Here is a 15,335-nt window from a genome sequence, read left to right as displayed (position 1 = left end):
ATGAGGTCCAATGTTTTTGTAAAGTCAACATGAAATGGCATTCAAAACCCATTTAACTTCTCTGAAAAGGAAACTCAACAAGAAAATGTAATGTATGGCAGGATCTTTTCTCCCACAGGATAATAAAATTAAAAATAAATTAAAAAGGGAATTTACTTAATCTTTCACACTTTTATTTCACAATTCTGAGTTTATATTTCTTACTTTTCTTATTAGAATTGTTGTTAATATTTTACAATGCTGACAATTCTGTCAGATAAAAAGTTAATCGCAAATTCCTTTATTTCATTTATTTATTTATTTTTTCTATAGAATAATGAAAAGTGGAGAACGTCCTTTCAGCTGGTGAAAGACACAAAAACAAACATATTTGGAAAAACATGCACCGATGAATCGTTCGTAATAAGACCAGCAACATCTAGCCAAGTAAACAGGGTCAGTTTTGATTTCATGCTGACTTTAATTAGTTAGTCCCACTATTTCAACATCCACACAATTATGTGCAATATGCCTTTTAGCACGACACAAGTTCATTACCGTATCTTTAATTTCTACGTTTTAGCAAAACCAATGATTTATTTGATATAAAACACCCCAAACACTGAGAATACTCAATGATTTTCTTACCAATAAATATTTTAAAAGTGGCCTGAACTCTGAATCCAGCGACACAGATTCCATTTCAGACAGATTTCAAGACTAAGGAAAAGTTAAAAGTATTTCTGGTTTCCCGCAGACCAACATTTGCACATATTTATTCCTCCCATTTCCAGAGGGATCCGGCGCCATTCTGCACGCAATAAATAACAGCAGGTTGAGTTTCAGAGTGTTTAATCAAACACATGACATACATAATTGCCTCTTTCCCATTTTATGACCACAGAGACAAAACAGAGACTAATTCAGCGTTTGTCCGTATTCTTGTGCGCTCTGCAGCTTTTGTCAGGAGCCCAAATGTTTCCTCTTGAGGGTCTCGGTTCGTCGTAGATTATATGCTTGTAGCTTAACACGCATTCTCCTGTGGCGTCTCATTGTTTCGTCTTGAATTTCGTCTTTTATTCAGCGTCGTGTCTCAGCACTTGAGGCACTCGTGAAGTTTCATCCATGCCGTTGTGCTGCTGCGGTGGGTGTGACGAAAATTATACACTATGCATATTCATTTCCATCTTTTTAATATTCATGACTAGGTCCACTCTTTACATATTCATGACTCTATAATTCATAAAATCTTTATCCATGTACAACATTTAAATAATGTGTCATTTAAGGCAGTCCAAACATTTACAAAAGAAAGTAAAAGAGATAATTGCAGAAAGTCCCGCCGAAGAAGAAAAACTCCATCCTTATCCCAGTAACAATAGTCCATGTCAGCTTTCGCTTAGGAAGGGACAGTCGTTTGGAGTACATACACAAGACCCAAACATGTATCAGATCGATATGTACTTGTGTTCTGGCGAGGTCCGTGATTATATGTGCACCGACGGCACGCTCTGGTTCAGTACCTGGGCTCTCATCATCTGGACGCTGGTCATGATTTTCTTCTGATGGCCCATTAATGTGACTCCCAACCTCTGGATGTCACTGAGACACAAGTGGACAAAGAAATGTGATTAGATGCTGGTGTTGGAGAGTCTGGTTTGTTTCCCTCATAATTTTGATTATTATATCTGATTCATGAAATGTATTTTGAATGTAAACATCCAATACGAGTTGAGGAGTGTGTTCAGTAAACTTAAAACACACTAATTATTTGTGGGCTACAGACAAATTTTAAGCAGAAATATGAGTTCATTATTGAAGCCTATTTCCACCACAAAAAAAGGATATATATATATATATATATATATATATATATATACATACAATTTATTATTATTATTATTTGCCACAGAATAAAACATAAAAGAGATATTTGCTACTTTTTATCTAACAATTCTGACTTATTTCCTTCCAATTCTGAAAACAAGAAATGCAAAAAAATAGAAATGTAAAAACTTAAAAGGTAATTAACTACAGATATAAAATAATAATTATGAGATAAAGAATTTTTTTTTTTAACCTGAATTCTGATTCTACTTCTGATTTTTATTATTAAAAGACTTTTTTCTCAGAACTGTGAGTTTATATTGCACAATTCTGAGTTTATAATGCAATTCTGACTAACTAGGAAATGTAAGAAAAAAACTGTGGAACAAAAAATCCCAAATTACCTATTATTTTATTTTTATTTTTATTTTTAAATTTATCCCATGGCTTCCACAATCGTCCAAAGTTACTGGAACGATTCGTTAAATGCTACACAAACCTTTCTATTGCAGTAATTGACCCTTTTCAAGATTAGTTAATCACGGCCATTGTAACCATAAACATGATTAATTATGCAATTAACTGTGCCGCTCCAATTATAAGCTTTTTATGTTAAAAGATTAATTAAAAACCTTTGAAACAAACAAATGATTTGCAAACAGCACAGTCGCAGCTGGTCAAGGAAGAATGTTTTATACACAACATAAACCCTGAAGACATTATGGATGATTTTATGACCACATCTAATAAAGAATCATGAGCTAGTTGCATTTTGCTGAGCAAAACAGAGCATTTGATTCAAAATTGACCACTGGGATGGCAAAGACACATTGCCTGGTTAAAGGGATAGTTCACCCAAAAATAAAATTTCTGTCATTAATTACTGAACGTCATGTCGTTCCAAACCTGTAAGACCTTTGTTCATCTTCTGAACACAAATTAAGATATTTTTGATGCATTCTGAGACCTCTCTGACCCTCCATCCCATAGACGGCACAGACCAAACACGATCAAGGCTCAGAAACGTAGCAAGGAGGTCGTTAAAATAATCCATGTGACATCAGTGGTTCAAAAATAATTTCACTAAGCTACAAGAATGCTTTGTGCACACAGAAAACAAAATAACAACTTTATTCAACAATTTGTCTCCTCCGTGTCACCCTGTAGTGCCATTTTGGAGAGTATCACATACGTAAACAACATATGAAACATATGTATGCAAATACACTATACATAGTTTACGTTCAGATCAATCAATAAACAATGTATATGTGTACATATGTTGCATACATTGAGGAGTAACGAGGAGTACAAGAATTATAGATTAAAGTTATTTAAAATATTTAAAGTATAAATTACTTATTTAAAGTATTCTTTTAGCTTCAGAAAATTACGGTTGAACCACTGGTTGAGCATTGCTTTAGCAGCGCAAAAGGTTGTGGGTTCGATTCCCAGGGAACTCATGTTAGGTAAAAAATGTTAACCTGAATGCACTGTAAGTCGCTTTGGAAAAAAGTGTCTGCTTAATGCATAAATTAATTTAATTTAATTTATTTATGTAAAGGGTCAGAGTGCTCTCGGAATTCATCAAAAATATCTTAATTTGTGTTCAGAAGATGAACGAAGGTCTTACGGGTTTGGAATGACATGAGGGTGAGAAATTAATGACAGAATTTTCAGATTTGGGTGAACTATCCCTTTAAGAAAAAATGGAGAAAGTACGAAAAAATAGCCCTAAAAGACCACAAAACTGCTTTCAATTAATTCATTAAACAGTACTATTTTAGTATTATTTGAATGCTATTGTAGTAATTTATAAATTGTTCATATTAGGTTAATATTTTGAATTCGATTTTAGCATTATTTTCAGTTTTCATTTTATTTTTAGTTTGTCTTTACTACATGTCAGTTGTAGCCTTAATTTTTCAATATTTCAACTTTATTCTTAACTATTTTCAATTAGTTGGCAAGGCAACATTTCTATATTCCATTTAACTTTTTATTTCCATTTTTAATTAGGTTAAAGTTTTCATCTAATATTTTAAAATATATTACTTTAATTTAGTATTAGATCACAGTATCAACACTATGATTTACCAAGCTTTTTTTTCCTTTACATTAACCTGTCAAATGGCTTTAGAAGACTTGGCATATAGTGAAAAAGTAGGAAGAAATGACTCCATATGAGTTTGGACTTAGAATATATAGTAAATGTTTATCTCTGAAACAAATCAAATCAACAGCAGAGGTCTGAGAACGTGAAATTAGCCATTAAAACTTTTGATTGAAGGCTGCAATGTCTACAAATTCACTAAAACTGGACCGACAGGTATAGCATTGACTGACCCATTGGACAGACAATGGACACACAGTCCTGAAACTGCATCTAATGCTGACTTTAGGAGGTGACAATAAATAGCTACCTCTCCGCTAAATTCCATGTAGCCAGCTGGAACCCAGTGATGATGCATCTCAAAGGCTTCATTTCTGCATTAGCAATCTAAAGCGGTCCATCGTGTTACAGAGTAAGAACTCAATCAACTCACTGTTGTTTCATGCTCATCACATGTCCTAGAGTTAGATACCCCCCTGCGGCAAAGTGGTCCTTATAACGGCCCATCTTAATGGTGTCCAACCACTCGTCCACAGATCTGCAGCTGGTGAAATCAGGAATACTTCTGTTCATCAAAGGACTGTTTAGTCTGAAATGAGAGCAGGGGCAGTGAGGAGGCGCGTACGAGATGTACTTTTGAAATGCGGCGAGCATGGGCAGAAAATCAATATGAGTTAAAATGATTGGAGTTGGGGGGGGGGCTGTAGATTTGGCCGGTTTGGGTAGATTAATAAAGGGATGAAAGCCCTATTTCTTCCCATCAGCACATCTGGATATGCACCGGCAACTTGACAGGACATGCGCTCCGAGCTGAGCAATTTATACAAGTCCAATTGTGAAAGCAGAAGCGTTCTTTTTCGGTTCTTGGCAGATCAATGTCAATATACCGCAGAGGTCTTTTATTTAACAGCGAACACATCTATTTTAGATGAGCTTATTGGAAAATCTACACTTGCGTCTTAAAGCGGCCCGCCTTATTCCCAGCCACTCAGATAAAACTTTCTCGTCAACTTTGCAAGACTTTCAAAACGGATCGTATCTTACGCAGACAAAGTGCATTTGTCGGGTAAATCCCTCTGAAGGCGGCGTATCGATTGCTGGCCGCTCACCTGCATAATGTGTCCATTGACTTGAGGTTCTCGGGGTTCCGGATCAGTTTGTCCAGGACCGTGACGATCTGGCAGAATCTGGGCCTTTCGTTGCGGTCTTTCTGCCAGCAGTCCAGCATTAGGGTGTGGAGGGCACCAGGGCAGCCCATGGGGGCCGGGAGCCGGTAGCCCTCCTCTACAGACTTGATCACCTGCAGAAAAACAATCAGACTGAATTAAAAGTTGGGGAATTGCACTGATTTGTCTGTTTGTCTTGCCAAAATAATTCCACTATGGCTGATGTTCCGCTATGTCTGGAATGGAATTACTACACTGCTTGCTGCACAGTACAAAGTACACTACATACTACATACCTATTTAAAAATATTTTTATATTTTTATTCTGTATTGTGCAATGATCAATAATTAACAAAGAGCAGTATATTACATTGTTATGACATGATCACATTATGCTCATTTCATTTAAAAGGTGTGTATTTGTTTGATCAAATATTAGTCTACATGTCTTAAATGGTATTAGACAAAATGCAATAAATTGCAGCTGATATTACTTCTGGATCACACTGGAAATACAGTTTCATGCAATACATGCTTTTAATTACTATTATGATTATTTTTATTTTTTATTTTTTTGCCTTTATTACGATAGGACAGAAAAGAGCTGACAGGAAGCAAAGTGAGAGAGATCCCTTTCCGGGATCGGGAAAGGTCCTCAAGTCAGGTTTTGAACTCAGAACAGCTGAATAAAATAGAAATAGCATTTTAGTTTAAATATTAAAAAAAGTATGATAATGTAAAAATACTCATATTTTTTTTTTTGCTGTTAATTAAGTTTTATTTTAGAATAATTGAGATGCTATTTTTGTTTTTATTAATATTTTGAATCAGTTCTTATTTTAATATTGTAATACAGTCTAGCTGGGCTCCAAAGTTCTGGCCTGAAAGGAGAAATGCAGAGCCTGCCCATCAAGCATTTAACACCAGACACCATCAACACAAGATCCTCAACCTGCAGGTCGACGGTAGATTTTGAACATGTAGAGTAACTGAGGTAACAGTCGCAAGCTATATCCATTGGAGAATTTGCAAAGAACTTGGTGTTGAAGTTCCCGACAAGTGGTATGAGAATGTTCTACAACCAGCAGTAAACACCAACGAATGTACCATCATGTGGGAAAAGGGTGCATTTATCGATTTGACCATCAGTGCAAACCACCAGACAAACCATCATTTTCCATAACAAAAAGGACAAGATGTTTTTGCTCATTGATGTCACGATGCCAGTAGACTACTATGTTGTGGAAAAAGAAAACAACAAACTCATCAAGTACAAAAGCCTGGGAATCAACATCAACAGATCCTGGAACACAAGAACACGTGAGATAGGAGTCCTGGGATGCATTGATAAAGGTTTCCACTGATATCTGGATCAGATCCCAGGGAAGCCAAGTGCCTTTGAAGCTTAGAAGATTGTGATTTGTGGGACCGCACACATCCTACGCAAAGTACTCTCTTAGAGAGGAACTCCCAAGGACTCTCAGGATACACATAAAATTAATAAATAATAATAATAATATTTCAGAATTGTATGTGCAAAAACATTTTGGATTCATAGCCTCCTTAAGATAGTAACCTCTGAAGGTACAACAGACACATTTACAAGGCTAAACCTAGTGCCACTGGTGCATGGCAATGTTTTTCTTCTGACATATTTGGACTAAATCAAGGAATATAATATAATTTGTTTTTCTTTTTTTACCTTTTTTTTTAGATTTTTTTAGAAATTATTGGATGTTATGGATGTTAATGGATATTATTTGATATTAATGGATTTTAATGGATATTATTTTGTTCGAGAAAAGAAAAAGTTGGTCACAAAGAAAAATTGATTTCAAAATTGTAGTCAAAATATAAAAAAATCAACGATTCTGAAAATGTAAGATTAATTTATGTGCTACTTTTATGTTTAATTACTTTTTATTTTTACATTTTAATTTAAATTTAGAATTTTTAGTTATTGTTTGCATTTTTTTGCTTAAAGTTTCCATTTTACTATTTGTATTTTTTATGTCTAAAACATTTCAATTTAAAACTGTAATACATATAATGTTTATTTTTATATATATAGTGAGAGAGAGAGTTATATATAAAGTTATATAGTTTTGTTTATTTATTTCAGTTAATGTTTATTTTGTAACTATAATAACTCTGCATTATTCTGAACATATATGTAGTCAATAGTGTAGTTTAGACCCACATCTCTGTTGGTCAAGTTCCAATATGGCCGTTCTCCATATGACGTCACTTCCCACATCACCACTCCATAACTCCACACGTCACTGGAGGAGGAGAACTTCCGATATGTGATGGCCTCCGGCGCCGTCCAGCGAATCGGGATCTTCCCTCCCTAAAATCCAGTGAAGACAGAAAACCACAAAGATTAGGGAGAAAACACAACCAAAGCATGTCTGAAAAATACCAGGCATTGTAGAGTATGCTCCCAGTTTCGTAAACTCACGCTGGTGGTGTAGGCTGCATCAGGGTCGTCCTCCAGCACGCGTGACAGACCGAAGTCTGAAATCTTGCACACCAGATTACTGTTGACCAGAACATTCCTGGCAGCCAAGTCCCGGTGGACATACCCCAGATCAGCCAAGTATGTCATGCCAGCTGCTATGCCACGCAGAATCCCCACCAGCTGAATGATGGTGAACTGACCGTCATGTCTCTGTTTTGGGGGGGAACAGGAAGAGGAAGAGAGATCTGTGAAGTTTAGCTTCAGTTCACAGGGAGGTTCAGCAAGGCAATGCGAAACTACAGAGATATATGAGAACAAACACAAACATGTTTACACACCCTCAGGAAAGAGTCCAAAGAGCCGTTCTCCATGTACTCTGTGATGATCATCACCGGTTTGCCTTGGTAGAGAATGCCAAAACAGGGGAAAGAACAAGAGAAAGTTGTCAAGAGATGCTAGAGGTGATGCAAGTGTGAATGAAGAGAAACAGAACTGTGGGTTTTCTTTTCTTTTTACCCAACTCTGGGTGAATTATTTACTGGGTGAAGTAGTGATGTACATTTATCAGATTGTTATTGTGAAATAAGCCTCGACAGGGTGATCAGGACCCCAGTGTGAGATGAAGTGGTCTATATCAACTTCAAGGGGTAGACTACTTACAAAATACATACATAAATTAATACAGACAGATAAACTGGCTTGAGTTTGTGAGAATAAATATACATAAAATATTATATATATATATATATAAACATACACACACACACACACACACACAGACACAGGAGAAATGTAATTTATATCTTAAACACACAAACACATAAAATATTGTAATATAAATCTTATTCTAATAAGAAAATGTAATAAAACAATGATTAATAAAAAATTTAATAAAAATAAAAATAGCTATTAATGAGATATACTGTTGCATTTAATATCTTATAAATTATATTATTTTTAATTTTTATACACATTATTTATATAAAAGACACATGAAACTAATAGGGTAAAAAGATACAACACTGATTTAAAGAATTCAGAATTCAAAATTTGTATCTCATAAAAGGAATTTTATATATATATATATATATATATACATATATATATATATATAAATATATATAATTCTCATAAAATTTATATTAAAATATATACAAAGTCATAAAAAAGAATATATGCTTTTAACGTAAATTGAATTACTACTAAATAGTATATTATTATTTGTAGATTATTTATTTTTTAAATAATTGTATTTCATATAATTATATAAAATATTTTTTCATAATTTATTTCACAATTTTAAAACCCATCATCTTCATTTTTTGTACTAATGATACTTTTATTTAATCAATAATAAAAACTGAGTTTGTATAAAAAATGTATTATATATTTTGGTAACACTTTATTTTAAGGTCCAATTCTTGCTATTAACAAACCATTAACGATTACTTTTAATAAGGAAGTTGTTAAGGTAGTTGAGGTATTGGGTATGATTAGGGATGTAAAATAATGGTCACGTAGAATATGTGCTTTATAATCACTAATAAACAGCTAATACTGTATGTTAATAATAGGCATGCTAATAAGGAACTTAATAGTGAGAATTGGTCCCTATACTAAAGTGTTAACCTGTATTCTTATAAAAATCTATTTATATTTTATTCAATAATAGAATCAAAATCAAATAATGTGTTTGAGATGTGGAGAATACTTTTGCACACAATAATGCGTTTCAAAGAGTTTCCATTAATAAGTGCCCTTCACTGATAGTCTTGTAAAGTGCTCACTGCGGGTAACAACTCCCTCCAGGTGGATGACGTTGGGATGATCGAACTGTGCCATGATGCTGGCTTCTCCCAGGAAATCTCTCCTCTGTTTCTCGGTGTAGCCAGCTTTAAGAGTCTTCAGAGCCACTGGGATATCACGTTTCCCCGGGAGCTTCATCCGGCCGTAACACACTTCCCCAAACTCTCCTGAAGTGTGCCAGAAAAGAAGATCAGACACTGGACAGTGTCCACTTGTGCTGGGTTTACATTCGAACACTTTCAACCTTCACAATGAAACTCATGTTATCTGACCGCTTTAACATTGATACCAAAACGATACTTTTAAACACACTGGTTCTCACGAGATGTTTAGATATTTTAAATAAGAAACAAATCGTGGAAATTGTAAAAATATGTTGTTGTTTTAGCACTGCCCTGATGAAGCTGCATTTTTTTATATTCTGTATTTTATTGCAGTTAATCTTTATTTTATTTCAAGTAACACATTTTTCTTCCATGGCTTTTCATCACTTTTCAAATAAAATTGATAAGCATCTTGCATATTCTTTGAGCAGAACTTTATATTCTGTTGATCTTATTCCAAACATTTCTCACGTATTCCCCAGATGCCCAGGTGTATTTCACGCAATCACAGAGGACAGCTGTACCTGAACCGATGATTTTCTCTATTTTGATCCTGGACGCTTCAATTTCTCTGGCAAATTCGTGGACAGCCTGGCAGGGGTCCTCATATGTGTGGGGATCAATATAAAATCTGGCTTCTGGAAATGATACTAGAATAAACAGAATTAGCATTTGGTCACATATTGCAGCATGAAAGCAATTTTCAGTCACAGCCACAATCTCTGAAGGGCCCAGACAGCAGCTACAGCAAGATATTGGACCAAAAAAGCAATAGTTTCCTGCCTAAAATTCATTAAAAGAGAAATCATGGGGGAAAAGTGTGTCTCTCGTACCATGGCCATTTTGGTAGTGCATTTTCTCCTCGTCTGAATCCTGGAAAGCTTTGCTGTACCCACAACGTCTGTAACGCAAACCAGAAGAAGAAACAGAAATAGTGTTTTTTTTAAAGAGCCTTGTGATTTACAACCCACATGTTAATAATAAAGCATGTAAAAAAATGTAATTAACTCGATGTTTAATTAACAAAGAACTTCAAGACATTTTTGCTTCACATGTGGATACTAGACATCTTCTGTGTCTTAATCCACTGCCTTATAGATATCAAACAAACTGAGAAAGTGTCCGTCCATTGAAGTAAATGATTATAAAGTATAATAATAACCGAAACTTTAAGTTGTGGTCATCAAAAAGCAACAGAGCAACAGAAACCACCCACTTTTCAGTGTTTTCAAATTCATTTTCTCCACTGAGATTCCATAAACTTCTTCAATAGAGAGTTCAAGTTATGAGCCAAATTAAGCAGCTCTGAGATGAATCATATGTTTCGAAGCAAAAAAGTATTTTAAATGATGAAAGAAATGATTAAATCAGAAACAATGGTATAAAACTGAACTATTGGGAATAAGATTGCATGTATGAAATACATTAGAACTTTATAACAAAATATTCAAACTTACGCAAGCATTACTTTGGATCATTCACAGTGCTTCGGGATTTTTGTGATATTTTGCAGCTTCTTTTTATATGGAGAAAATGAATGGGATTTTTTTTTATTTCTGTGCTATATGTGACTTAAGGATATTTTTGCAGTGTTATTAGTCCAAAATCAATTAAGTCAAGTTTCCACTGTGAGGTATGCTGTTCAGGGTGTACACATACCTAAAAATAGCCCCTTTCTTAGATAATTACAGAATAAGTCATTGAGGTGTTTAAGTGGGATCATTTCAGGATGGGACGCTGGCAAGAATGTTCTTTTACATGAACAATTCACCCAAAAATGACAACTGTACTCACACTCATATTGTTCTAAACCTGTATGACTTCTGCAATGGCAACAGAAAATATTTTAACTAAAATCTAAACATCCACCCTACTCTTCTTGAAGCAGTCATTAGAGATGTTTTATTTGTGAATAAATCATTCTTTTGAGTCTAATATATATATATATATTTATTTATTTATTTATTTATTTATTATTTATTTTTAATAAATCCTTTGCTTCAGTTCAGAATAATTCAAAATTCAGCTCATTCAGTCAGTGATACAGTGATACAGGTTTGAAAGACGTGAGCATGAGTAACTGATGAGAGAATGTATTTTTAGATGAACTATCCCTTTAACATATGTAACAGAATAAAGCAGGGAAAATGAATGCAGACAATTCAAAGTACTCCTCTTGCCGTTTTCTGCAGATGACAACGGCTAGAAATGTCACCAGTCCCGTTACTGAAGCCATGCAGAACCAGATAATCGTCATGTTGGTATTTCGCAGGGGAGCTGGTGAAGAAAAACAGAACCCAAATATCAACACAAACGCGTCATTAAACACTCTGAATCATCACCAGTTTTCTCACTGCAGGAGACTTTCGGACAGAATTGGCATGTTTGTGTAAACGAAATCAGCATATGAAACCATCAGTATACGGTGCATCACAAATATGCAAACTGAAGCTATACTGTACACATTTGTATTTTTCAAATCATTTTTGGTGTCTGATATAGGACACTGATTTGAGACACTTTGAGATTAATGAGAAATACTAGTGTTCTTAAAACAAATATACCATATAATAAAATTATAAATAAAACGCTGACATTATATTAAAGCTCACTTCTTCCAATTTATATTCATGCCACCATTTTAAATATTAAATTAAATTAAAATTAAAAGCGTCTTACAGTGCAATCAGGCTAACATTTTTTACCTAACATGTGTTCCCTGGGAATCGAACCCACAACCTTTTGCACTGCGAACGCAATATATTTATATTAAAATCATATTTTAAAGAATTAAATATTAAACACAATTTTGACATGATTTTAAATTATAATTTTAAAAATTAACTAACATATACATAAATAAATTAAAAACATTAAAATATATATTTTAAATAAAAGTCATAAACAAATATAAATATGTACAAAAAACAAATAACAATTATAAATATATGCTGATTAAGAAGAGATTAAATGTAACACAATTAAATTAAATGTATTTCATTTTATTTTCTGTTTACTGACTCAGTTTTTATTACTATTTCGACCTCATTATTTTACATTTTCATGTGTCAGGTTTATGCATTAAAAATATTAAACGTAATAATTATTAAATGAATAAATGAAAAACATAAATTATATATATATATATATATATATATATATATATATATATATATATATATATATATATACAGTCGTGCTCATAATTTGACATGCCCCTTGCAGAATAGGCTAAATGTTAACAATGTTAGTAAAATAAGAGGGATCATGAAAATTGAATGTTATTGTTTATTTAATACTCCAATTCAAAAAGTTTACACCCCCAGTCTCTTAATGCATTGTGTTTCCTTTTTGAGCATTAGTTAATGTTTTCACCTTACATAATAGTTATGTATGAGTCCCTCAGTTGTCCTCCATGTGAAAAGATGGATCTCAAAATCATACAGTCACTTTTGGAAAGGGTTTAAATATGTAGAAAATGTTGGAAAACCAAACTGCTCAGAGCCAACAAGGGACTCATGAACTACTATCACAAAACACAAAGACAGCCGTGGATCATCCAGGAAACCACACACAGTATTAAGATTCAAAACTTTTGAATGGGGTCCTTTTTATAAATTCAGTTATTATTTTGTCTTGTGGAGTAAACATATAAACATCTGTTATGTGAAATAGCTTATTCAGGAGAGTACTAAATAAAAAATTACATTAAACATTTCATGATCCCTCTTACTTAAAATTATTAACATATTTGCATATTCTGCAAGGGGCACATAATCTTATGAGCAAAACTGTATATATGTGTGTGTGTGTGTGTGTGTGTGTGTGTGTGTGTGTGTGTGTGTGTGTGTGTGTGTGTAAAAGAACAAAAAAAAAAACATTACACACTTTTGTTCTTTTGTTTTCTCCTTATGTTTTGTTCACATTAACAACATTACTCTCTCTGGTGAAAATCCAATTATCACTTAAAAAATTAATAAAAGCATGAACACATGATTTAAGTATTATTCATTTCCGTAGCACTAGGCACTAGTAATAATTTAACACTCACTTGCTTTACCAGTCTGTATCTCCACTGATTGGCTGAATCGTCCAGAGCCAGCCGAGGTTCTGGCCCGAATCTGGAAGATGTAGCTCGTGCCGGGCTTCAGACCTGACACTTTAGCACTAGTGTTCTTTGACTTCAGCGTAGCATAACTTTGCTGTTCATTGTCCTGTGAAAACGGGCCGATAAGTCAGTGAGTGGTTATGTTCAAATAAAGATTCTATTTAAGGTCATTGAATCCATAAATATAGATAATAATGGACAATTCACACCAGGACCTGACAAAATCATTGTTTTGAGACCCATGCTGGAGGATTGGAGCGATTAAACTGAAGTGCTCACTAATCTGTTAGCATTCTCTGCTTCACCCCATTGCGTCCGTGAACTCTATCCCCTCCGAAGCATTTCGCTTTGTTAAAAAGCCTTTGATGCTCCTCTGTCCCCTGAGGAGACTGCCAGCGCCGTATATCCATCAAAAACCACTGCGTGGTCTTTGTTAAGCACCCTTCCCCAGGATCCAGCACACGGGCAGCGGCTTGGCATACAGGGAATGCACGTAAATCACATTTACATAGCGACATTGTTGACTAGGCACTGTATACTAAATCTCTGTCACAGCTGAGATCTCTTTTTTCACCATTAGGCAGCAAAGCTCCCAGCTTACGCAACAATTAACTTCCCTCCAGTGTTTGGCAGGGCTCTCTGTGTTTGCCTTCAATGTCACTTTAAATAATCTCGCCAAATCAGTCTGAGAGCACTATTGGTTGGTAATTTCCTTTCAATTAGCCTGAGCTGCCAATAAACCAAGTGGTTAAACTGAGATATTTGACTCCAGGCTAGTCTATAAAATTTGAACCTTCATTAAGCATTTAAGCCATTCAGTGATGAGACCTTCTCAGTTAATGAATAAATATCACTCTTTTGGGACCTGAAGTGTAATCACAACGATAAAGAAATTACCTTTTCATAATATTTAATGTCATATTCTAATATGACTCCATTGGGCTGCGCTGGTTCATGCCAGAAAAGAGTGACGCTGTTCTGACTGGCGTTTTCTTGTCGGATGGCCATCACTTGAGACGGAGCTGTGAAAACAAAGACATGAAGGGCCCTTTAGTGAGGTTGCGAGTTCGAGTCTCGGGCCGGCAGGCATTGTAGGTGGGGGGTCCACCTTCAATACCACGACTGAGGTGCCCTTGAGCAAGGCACCGAACCCCCAACTGCTCCCTGGGCGCCGCAGCATAAATGGCTGCCCACTGCTCCGGGTGTGTGTTCATGGTGTGTGTGTTCACTGCTGTGTGTGTGCACTTTGGATGGGTAAAATGCAGAGCACAAATTCTGAGTATGGGTCACCATACTTGGCTGCATGTCATGTCACGTCACTTTTTTAAAATCTTTATTAGCTAGTTGAAGCTAGTTTAGGTGGTTGATTAGAAAGTGTACTTGCTGGTAGAGTCAAGATGAATGTGTTTTGGATTAGCAGATCAGCTAGACTAGTTTGCTGATGGCCAGAGGTCAACCTGGTTAGGGCTGATGCCTAAACTGGTACCTAAACTGTTTAAACGTACTATTTATAGTTATTAGGTGATTAAAACTATAGGTGGTTAGGTGAAAAAAAAAACAGCATGTGCTGGTTAGGTTTGTTTTGAAGCATGGCAGCTGAGATTGGCTGACTTAAGCTGGTCCTTAGTTGTTCATGAGCTGGTTATAAACTGGTAATGACCTGGTCCTGAGCATAGTTGCTAAGGCTTAAACCAGCTCAAACCAGCTAACATGCTTCAAAACATACAGTACCTACTAGCATATGCTGTTTTTTGTTTTTGTTTTTTTTTTG

General features: G+C 34.9%; 1 protein-coding gene across 3 annotated transcripts in view; it reads right to left on the bottom strand.

Moving 5' to 3' along the window:
* Window positions 1-814: 814 nt before the first annotated feature.
* The window catches only part of LOC132126335 (ephrin type-A receptor 8-like), an 88,365-nt gene continuing 73,844 nt past the window's right edge, over window positions 815-15,335 (bottom strand). The window contains exons 6-17 of one of the 3 annotated variants that reach the window (XM_059537532.1): window positions 14,462-14,586; window positions 13,508-13,670; window positions 11,616-11,733; window positions 10,290-10,357; window positions 9,981-10,106; window positions 9,334-9,519; window positions 7,885-7,946; window positions 7,547-7,756; window positions 7,286-7,435; window positions 5,029-5,219; window positions 4,353-4,508; window positions 815-1,581 (exon numbers count right to left, since the gene is read on the bottom strand). In XM_059537532.1, the coding sequence (XP_059393515.1) occupies window positions 1,467-1,581; window positions 4,353-4,508; window positions 5,029-5,219; window positions 7,286-7,435; window positions 7,547-7,756; window positions 7,885-7,946; window positions 9,334-9,519; window positions 9,981-10,106; window positions 10,290-10,357; window positions 11,616-11,733; window positions 13,508-13,670; window positions 14,462-14,586 (1,670 nt within the window). In that variant the 3' untranslated portion in view covers window positions 815-1,466. The remainder of the gene's footprint in view (window positions 1,582-4,352; window positions 4,509-5,028; window positions 5,220-7,285; window positions 7,436-7,546; window positions 7,757-7,884; window positions 7,947-9,333; window positions 9,520-9,980; window positions 10,107-10,289; window positions 10,358-11,615; window positions 11,734-13,507; window positions 13,671-14,461; window positions 14,587-15,335) is intronic. The other 2 variants (XM_059537533.1, XM_059537534.1) reach the window with 2 other exon arrangements.

This window comes from Carassius carassius, chromosome 44 (assembly GCF_963082965.1).
Source record: "Carassius carassius chromosome 44, fCarCar2.1, whole genome shotgun sequence".
NCBI classification, from domain to species: Eukaryota; Metazoa; Chordata; class Actinopteri; order Cypriniformes; family Cyprinidae; genus Carassius; species Carassius carassius.
The sequence above is the reverse complement of the archived record's forward strand: the minus strand, read 5'-3'. Positions and strand labels throughout refer to the sequence as shown.